General features: G+C 42.6%; 1 protein-coding gene across 1 annotated transcript; it reads left to right on the plus strand.

Annotated features, from left to right (window-relative positions):
- The first annotated feature begins 3,206 nt into the window (after window positions 1–3,206).
- On the plus strand, window positions 3,207–4,839 carry LOC121978484 (GDSL esterase/lipase ACHE-like). The gene is made up of 5 exons (XM_042530826.1): window positions 3,207–3,435; window positions 3,521–3,730; window positions 3,966–4,132; window positions 4,237–4,507; window positions 4,577–4,839. The coding sequence occupies exons 1-5, from the start codon at window positions 3,207–3,209 to the stop codon at window positions 4,837–4,839; spliced, it is 1,140 nt and encodes a 379-aa protein (XP_042386760.1).
- The last annotated feature ends 5,144 nt before the right edge of the window (window positions 4,840–9,983 follow it).

A 9,983-nucleotide genomic window follows, 5' to 3' on the forward strand; every position in this document is an offset into this window, starting at 1 on the left:
TATATTCGTTAAATAAAGCTCGAGCTCGGCTCGATTATAAACTAGTCAAACTTAAACATCCAAGAGTTCGGCTCGGCTCGGCTCGAATACACCCATAATTTCCCCCCAATCGGCTGGAATGGTGTGATCGGGAGATGGGGATCTGCGGTAAAATCTTAGAGATATTGGTCTACCTGGCTTCGGTTTGAACTGATAGTAGTCTCTAGTATTATGGGTGGCCGAACACTGATACGAGCAGAAGAGCGGGGTTCATGGTCGGGGCTCTGTATGCTTGGGTTGATCGGCCTCCACATGTTGGATGGCATGTGTGCGGGCCTCATGGTGTTGCTGTGCTTGTCCATCTTAAGGCCCCTTCGGTGGTTGGTGTGCATGGGCCACTCAACGCTCCAAGACATTCGCTAGCTCAGGAATCACTTCCTTCTTCCTAGCTACTTGGGCCTCCTCGATGTCGATGTACTCAATGGACTGCCCGAGTATATAGTCGAAGTTTCTAGAGGACCTATGGGTGAGCGGGCGAAAGAACTCGCCCTCCGTCAGTCCTTGGGTAAAGGAGCTTACCAAGATTTCCGGAGTGGCCGAAGGGACCTCCATGGCCACTTGATTAAACCTCATAATATAGGCTCGCAATGCTTCCTTGGGCCTTTGTTTGACTGTGAACAGATTAACATTCGTCTTCTGATAGCGGTGTTTGCTTGCAAAGTGTTGGAGGAATGTCGTTCGGAAGTCCTTAAAGTTGCTTATGGACCTGATCGACAATCGCCTAAACCACCTCTACGTCGATCCGAAGAGTGTGGTGAGGAATACCCAACACTTTACTCCCTTGGTGTAATGATGGAGAGTGACCATGTTATCAAATTTGATGAGATAATCTTCCGGGTCTGTCGCCCCTGTGTACTCTTCGATTGTCAAAGGCCTGTAATGAAGAGGCAGTTGATCATCTAGAATTTCTTGGGAGAACTATCTGTTGATCCACTCAGGAGAATCATCCAGTCTAGGCGCTTTGTCTTTTCACTCTTCCAGGACGAGCACACCCTCTTCCGAGGGTATGTGGAATAATGAGTGATGGTAGGAGATGGGTGTGTTTGGTGATTCTCGTGAGGCGTCGGCCGCCCCGTTGTTTGTCTTGCCAATAACGAGGTTTTCCGCGGCTTTGGGATCAACTTGTTGTCCAATCATCGACGCTACAGGGTCGGTTGCTTTGCAGTCGACTGCTATTTGTTGTTACTCCACCATCTTCACAGGCCGGGTTTGTATTAGCATCTCCAAGTCTTTTTGTGTTAGTGTTACTGTGGTAAATCATCCAGCGTTCTCTATCTTCACGTTCCAGATTCAGGTAGAGTTCCCATAGACGGTGCCAATATGATCCTATCCAGAAGCGGAGAAGACGGTTGGCTGGGGATATGACTATACTGTTGACTAAGCGAAGACTCCTCACTGTCCTGCACAAGTAAGAACGTCAATGTCGGGTCGGGAAGGAGTTCCTGGCATTGGTCCTCTGACGCTCAAGTCAGCTATCGATCCAAAGAATAGTGAAAATGATGTAGCTAAGAGCATGTAGAATAGAAAAGTTGCACATACCTCCGCTGGTGAATGAAATTCCTCCTTTTATAGTGTAATTGTAGTGACTATGCACGCATCTCCAAGTATGTGCATGCTTCCCAAAGCATCCTAGAAAAGAAAAGTCAAAAAGTATTTCTGATACCTGTCTTTAAGCGGATATGTAAATATCTAATGTGATAGCTGAAATCTTTCAAAGTACGATTTGCCTACTAGACATGTTCTAATGTCAGCGGCACAAACTCCTACAAGAATGTATTGAGATACGTAGATGGGTCCCACTGTAGATCGATTGACGTCCGCTTGGCTGGGGCACCTCCGTTAGGTCCTCCTGACCGGAGTTGCTCTCCCTCACTTGGCCGTATGACTGTCGGAGAGCTGCTTCTCGTCTGATTGGTCATGATGTCTAATCGGACAGGACCTGGGATGGTACTCTGAGCTCTTTGCTTTTGTCTCTAATCCTCAGTGCAAGCTCCTCAGAAGATGGCCATCCGGACAACTGTGTCCGCTCGACCTCATAGGCTTGCTCGGCTGACTAAACTCGATCTGTCATCTGGATCTTTTGACTATTTTGACCTTAACCTCTACGTCAGCTGTTCTTAGCTATCTTTAGTTGTCCCCTCATCACCGTATCAGTAACTGACCATTCAAATTATTTGAGCTTATGTGAAGTTGAAATTGTGAATTATTGAAAATGAAATCCAAGCACCAACTTGGAATATTTCCATAAAGTCCAACTTCAGAGAAAGATAAGTCTCTCAAAGTTGTTTGTGTTTAAATCCAAGAATGATTTAGTTCCCAAATGACAAAAGGATCATCTCAGCATGCAAAGGAGGAAGCCAATCGTATGATAAAATCAAATTTAAGGAGTTATAAGATGTATCCAAATCACTTAAGTCAGTGAGCTTGAGAAGTGGGCGTCAGTCATGATGCCCTGTAATAAATTCCATGAGCTATACAAGAATTGCAGTAGAGATATGCCCAAGACTGAAAGGTATTGACCCACTGGACTTTTTAAAAATATTTTTTAAATATTTATTTGGTTCAATTTAAATTGAAATATCATCAGCTTACTGCTTAATGTATCTAAGACAATAACTACCCAGCTCAATTCATATACTTAATATTAACCAATTGATGGTGTTAATCAACCGAATTAATCGATTTTATTCTGTTTGGTTTATTTGATTTTGATGAGAAAGTTCAGTCAATTTGGTTTTTCTAACACAATTCGATTTAATTATTTTTGATTTCTTTAGTTTGATTTTTAAACGATTGCTTATCCTTATAAATGAATAATGCAAATAAGTAAATAAATAATTAAAGGAAAAAAATAGAATGATTCATGGATATGTAATAAAAAATTAAGAATAAAAAATATTAAAGACGAAGCCATCTATTAATAATCTTATCTAATAAAAATAATCTATCTTTATCTTTAATTGTCTAACTAAAGATAAGAAATTTATGATAATGATTTACATAAGATAAAAGCATTAGCAAAAAGATAATCTATAAGCTATTTCCAAAGATAAAATTATGAAAAAGTCAATGGTACATTTATCTATATATACGTTGTATGCTGCCTTTCCCTCTATTTATACCACACGAATTCTATTCCAATTAACTCAATTTTCTTCTCCTTCTCCATGGCTTCTAGCTGCCTCCAATGGCTCCTTCTTGTCCAAGCCTTTCTCACTGTAGCCGCCTCCTCTGATTCTTGTCACTTCCCAGCCATTTTTAACTTCGGCGACTCCAACTCTGACACTGGAGGGCTATCAGCCGCCTTCGGGGCAGCCCCACCACCCTACGGCGAGTCCTTTTTTGGCAAGCCGGTCGGTCGGTACTCTGACGGCCGTCTCATTGTCGACTTCATAGGTATATTCGTTCATTATTTCAATCTCAATTATGGCAATTGATAGTCTTCCATCATCTCACTTGTAAAACCATAATATTATTGCAGCAAGTAGCTTGGGCCTCCCGTTCCTCAGCGCTTATCTCAACTCTATTGGCACCAACTTCTCTCACGGTGCAAACTTTGCCACGGCCGGGTCAACGATCAGGCAACCTTATGCCACACTAAGTCAATCTGGCTTCAGCCCCATATCCATGGATGTCCAGACTTGGGAGTTCTCCCAGTTCAAGTCTCGCTCCCAAGCACTCATACAACAAGGTACACAATAATACTAAAAAGCACTCATACAGCAAGGTACACAATAATACTAAAAACTCTTTATTTATTCGTTATAATATAACTTAATCACTTATTCACTTCATAATACAATTCATATATTGTACTTAACTTTTTTTTTAATGAAATTGATGGCTTCTCTTGCATTGCAGATGTAAAATCTACTAGCTAATATATGAATTCATAATATAGAAATTAAATTATCGTTTGTGTGTAGGATTGTTCAAGGATCAACTGCCGAAGGAAGAGTACTTCTCTCAAGCCCTATACACGATCGACATTGGCCAGAACGACCTCACGGAGAGTTATTTTAGAAACTGGACCACCGACGAAGTCAAATCAGCCATTCCTGATATCTTGAATAAGTTTGTTCTCGCCATTCAGGTGGATTTAATTTCTTAATCTTTTGTAGTTTGTTCATTTTTGAGATATCAATGTTAATGCTAGGGAGTGTTTTGTTTTGTCTATTTTTGTTTGGGTGTTTGCAGAGTATTTATTCGGAGGGAGGGAGGTACTTTTGGATTCATAACACTGGGCCTTTTGGCTGCCTCCCTTATGTTTTAGACCGACTCACCCTTAAAGCGCCAGAGGTGGACCGTTTTGGCTGTGGGGCTCCCTTCAACTACGTAGCCCAGCTGTTCAACCAAAAGCTAAATCAGACTTTGAGTCGACTGAGAAAGGATCTCCCACTCGGTGTCTTCACCTACGTGGATATTTTCTCAGTCAAGCGCGAGCTCCTAAGCCATCCGCACCAGCATGGTTCGTAAGAATTACAATTAAACCTTAACTTTTAACTTTTAAATTCTTATAAATATGATTTTTTTTTAGGATTTGAGTTGCCACTTGTAGCATGTTGTGGGCATGGAGGAAAGTACAACTACAATATGAATATAGGATGCGGATCGACAGTGACAAGAAATGGAAAAGAGGTGATTGTTGGGAAGGCATGCCAAAATCCATCGAAGAGGATCATTTGGGATGGAGTTCACTACACTGACGCCGCCAACAAATGGATCTTTCAACAAATTGTGGATGGAAAATTCTCGGATCCACCGGTTTCTCTACGGTTGGCTTGCAAAACGAAGGCATAATGAGTCGTTGATGCATTAGGTTTTAGCTTATTGATTTCGAATTTTAGTCGATCTTGTTAGGAAGCTTGATTATTAATAAATTGTCAATTATATTTATTTTTATTAGAAGTGAAGTTTGATTCCATTTACTAGCTCCAAGTATTTTAATGGGTCTAGTTGCTCGAGACCGGAAGGGATTGACTCACTCAACTTATTGCCATTAATGCTCAAGGAGATTTGTTAGTTCTCCACCAATATTATTCAAAGACAAATCGAGTCTCAAAGTTGCATAATCACCCAAACTCAATGGTACTTGCCCCATCAAGTTATTCATTGATGCATAAGATTGCCAATATTTTCTGGTATTTGACCAGAAATATTATTATCAGATAGTAATAACTCCTCCAAATAGATGAGATTGCACAAAGCATCCGGTATGCGTCCAGAAAATTCATTAGATGACAAATCCAAAAATAACAAGCTAGAGAGGTTGCCCAAAAAATCTGGTATGCGCCCAAAATATCCATTAGATGACAAATCCAAATGTAAGAAGCGGTTGCCCATGCTCGGAGGTATCTTCCAGTGATATGATTCCGAGACAAATCTAAATGCATCAAGTGGATAAAATTGCTCATGCTCAAAGGTATCTCTCCAATTATATAATTCCAAGATAAATCTAGATACTCCATATGGATAAAACTTTCCATATAAATTGGAACTTATGTTAAAGAATTACAAGCAAACTCCAAATGCTTCAACTTCTTATTTACCTTCATTGAAATATTACTTAACGAATTTTTAAGTTTTATCGTTGATCCTATCGGGAATATGATAAAATAAAATTATCAGTGATGATGTGACTAGAGTGCTGACTAAGTCGTCATGTCCTGGAGGAAGAGTGTAATGAGTTATCTTTTATGTTGACCAAATTATCAAAAGATCTCTGGTCAATGCTACCTGCAAGCAAGGTCCGGGTTGCCCTGGTCCCTAGCACCCCGATGCTCGAGGCAGATCTCACGAATATATAAGGAACAAACTAAATAGTAGAACAATGAAATGAATAAACAATGAGTATGATGATATACCCTGGCCCAGGGGGTGCCCTCTGGTAGATCGGTGAGCTGATCATAAGGATGATCGAGTCGTCGTGATCCGGAAGGGTAGGTGAATGTGAGCCGGATGAGGAGCTGGATCCGAAAGTGACGACATAGAGCCGAATACAGCATGGATCCGAAAGTCAGCATAGTCGGAATACAACAACGACATGTAGGTCGAATATGACAGTGGCACACATACCAGAATATGAAAGCGACACGCAACCTGGATAATACCAATAACTCGCAATCATAATAATAGTGTGAAGACCCTGGGCCAGGGTACATCGACATGGATCAAATATCAGATTGGCGTCAGAAGTGTATGGGCGCACAAATCGAGGGCTGGGCAGGCACCGCGAACATGGCAGCGTCGCTAGATGGTCGGGTCTGGCAATAGGGGTGCCAACAGCGGCGATGGCGTTGTGCGGTTGGCGAATGTCGTGGGTCGACCAATGGCTACCGCTAGAAGCGGTGGCCGGAAGGGGGCGGAGTTAGCGCAAAGCACTGAAAGGGTTGCATGGCTGTAGCACCCCCGGAGGTCTAAGGCGGAGGCGAGATCTGACTGCTACGGCTTGTAGCGCTAGCGGCCCACATACGGGGGAGGAAAGGAGCGTCATCGGCCGACGGTGGAGCCCTCGCTTGAGGGCATCGGCGTAGTCGGTGACGGAGGTGTGCATGAGCTCATATCCCTATGCGTGAGGTAGTCAGCTGTGGTGAGAAGGCGGTGGTCAGTCGGGCACGAAGCTACGACCCTGGAGTGCGATGGCAATGCCCTTTGCGCTGGAGTGGGTTGAGTGTAAAATACCGAAAATAGGCGAATATTAATAAGGGAATTTTTCAAAATTTTCGGAAATTTTCTGAGAATTTTTCGGAGCTCGTACGGACGAGTTAACGGGGATAAAAATGGGGCCCGGAAAAGCCTGTTTAGGCTACCCCATTTAAGCGAGGAAATGTTTATAATTACATTTCCTTTTTCTTTTTCTTTTCTTTTTCTTTCCTCGCCGAACCCCGCGCGCCCCTTCTTCCCTGTTGCGATCCCGTGCCCTAACCACCGAGGCGGTTCCCTCTCCTATCTCTTCTTCTCCTCTGCCGACGCCAAACCAAATCCTCCTTTCCTTCCCGAGCCGCCGCCATAGCCGATACCGCACAAAGCAGTGCCGATCGCCTTCTCCACTCGACGGCGCCGATTCCCCAGTGCCGGACGTTGTTCCTCCCCGTGCCCTAGGTCTCCGCCTCCCCGTGCCCTAGCACTGTCGCCGGCCACAGGTTCGATCCATCACAGATTGTAGGCTCTGTACCCTAGCTTTGATTTGGAGTTGGGGTTGTATGATCCGTGATCTTCATTACTTGAGCTTCTATTTGATCAGTTTTGATTCCAGCAGTGATTCCGGCCGTGAGGAGAAGACAGACTTGCAGTGGGCTTGTTTTAGTTCTAGCAGCGAGACAACCCTTTTTCGGCTGTGAATTGAGGTATGGTTTAGGGTAAGTTGTTGGTTTTAAGACTGCGAATTTAATGTTAAGGTTTGATTCACAGAGGTGGATGTATTGACTACGAATTTTAGGTGTTTGATGTATAGGTCAGTGGTTAAAACTAGTACCAGCCACAGTTTTGGCAACGGGTGCATCCTCGACAAATTAACGACAAAGTATACGGATTTGGGTGAGTTTTAGAATTTGGTAAATTGCAGGCTTGTGATACGTTTTGTGGTGAATTTGGATTCACATGGTTAAATGTTGTTCACCTTGATCGTTAGGGTTAATGGAGCTAATCCTAATTGATTTTTGAGTTCAATTCAATTAGGGTTCCTGAAGAAAAATAGTTTGGTTTAGCTATTTTAGTTATAATTAAACTTAGCTAAACTGTACGATTTATTACAGGATATTGATTCGAGACGGTGTCTTGACGGGGGATCTGTTTTGGATACGATCCTTTTCTATTGGAGGCAGGTACTTTGACTTATGTCTTTTGATATGCATAATAATGTGTTTAACATATAACAATAATTGTGTTATCCATTTGTTTCGGTTGGTCACTACATGATCTGTTACATGTTTCCTTGTTTACTTATTATACACTGCATGTTATTATTTACCTGATCATACATGCTTTAGGTAGTGACCCAACCATATGATACATTATGTTCAGGACCTAGGGTTTATTTGATACCCTATCTGTTTGTGTACCTTCCATCTGATACATTGACTTGTGGTACACCTTTTATTTATGTATGGATCTTGCTATGCTATTCATGATATTGCCATGTTTAGTGTCATGCATCATCTAGCATGATTGCATGCTGTGCGATTGTCTGCTCCATTATTGTGAGCTCATCGCCAGTTACATGTATTTGTACACACCACCACTCATGGGTTAGTGGTATATCAGACAGGTGTGTGGCAGTTCTGCTGTTCGGCTCCGTTGGTCTGGTGACTCAGCATGGTAGCCGGCAGACAGTTCCGCTCTGTTTGGCTCCGTTGGTTTAGTGTAGCAGCGTTGTAGCCGGCAGGCAGTTGGACTTTGTTTGGCTCCGTTGGTCCGCTCATGGGTAGTGTGACTCAGCGTGGTAGCCGGCAGAGAGTCCTCCCCGTCATCATGTACCGGGAGATGAGAGCATTGCGCTCCCCCATTTATTATTTCGGGGTAGGAGTATGTGTGTACTCCGACAGCATCCCGTCCACTCGGTCACTCATCAGGGGCAGTGATATCAGAGTGCACGGTTGTCACAGCCCTACCCACTCGGACTCACCATTGTGTGTGAGATGGCTGACTGGCGTCAGGGGTGACCATGTCATTGGCATCATATGCATGATGCATTTATTGTTTGTGTTTGCTGCATTTACTTGCTGCATTTATATGAATGCATATGATTGACATGCATATAGGATTATGACACCCTCGGTTTGACGACCCTGTTACCTTTATACCTTGGTCCTGGTTAGTACAGTTTTCTCCTGTTTTGTTTCAGTTGCATTTATTCTTCTCGTATTCAGGAGACTGTACGCATCATTAGTGTTGTCTGTTATTTACTTTATTATGCATATCAGTTGTTACCCGCTGAGCATTGGACTCACCCCCGCCTCCATTGTTATTTTTAGGTTGATGCTGTCAGGAGGCAGTTCCAGTCGCTAGTCCCCATTGCACGTAGTGCTAGTCCTCTGCTGATCACGAGTTCTTATTTTAGTTTTCTCTATCAGACTATGTTTTGGTCTTGTAATGTTTTACTTATGGATCTTGTACGGATTCTTATCGTTGATGGATTTTGGTATGATTTGGATATGTTTTACTCCATGCCTGCCTGGACGGCAGAAGAGGTGAGTTTGTCAGATTTGAGCTTTACGAGTGTAGTTGCGTAGGGTTGTTTTTCGAGTCATCGTATTACTGTTCTATTTGTTTACTATTAAACTGCGTGGTTATGTCAGCCAGAGGCTGAAATTGATATTAATTGCGTGGTGATTGTTTTAATATTGTTATTATTCCAGCCGCATGTGGCTGAGGTATATAGTGATTGCAGAAAGTTTCAGATTGTCCGCCGTACAGGGGAGGTGCTGCTGAAATTTCTTCGGACAGGGACTCCTCCGGGGCGTGACAATTTATTTGATATCAGAGCTTATGTTTTACGATCTTTATTTTCATATTTTCGGATATTTGGGATAACCTGATATCAATTTATTTGGTATCAGAGCGCCAAAGTTTGGCGATACTTGGTTAGTTTCCGTGTGTTGGATTTTCGAGATTTATCTGATACCAATTTATTGGTATCAGAGCAGGGTGCGACACCTGCTTTTGGTATACTGGATATTTTGTGCTAGCCCAAGTTTGCGAGACAAACTGGGTAGTTATTTTGGGTTGCACGGATTTTTCCATTACGATTATGTTTGGACTTCCGTTTCAGATTTATATGGATTTTCGGTGGTTTTCTTGTACGAAATTCTGAGGTCAATTTGGGGACTGGATAGCGATGGAACATCTCCGGACAGCAATTAGGTATGATGTTATTTTGTTAATTGTTTATACTTGTAGTAATATCTGTGATAATAATTTAATAGATATGAGGCGATCTACTCATA

This window comes from Zingiber officinale, chromosome 4B (assembly GCF_018446385.1).
Source record: "Zingiber officinale cultivar Zhangliang chromosome 4B, Zo_v1.1, whole genome shotgun sequence".
NCBI lineage: Eukaryota > Viridiplantae > Streptophyta > Magnoliopsida > Zingiberales > Zingiberaceae > Zingiber > Zingiber officinale.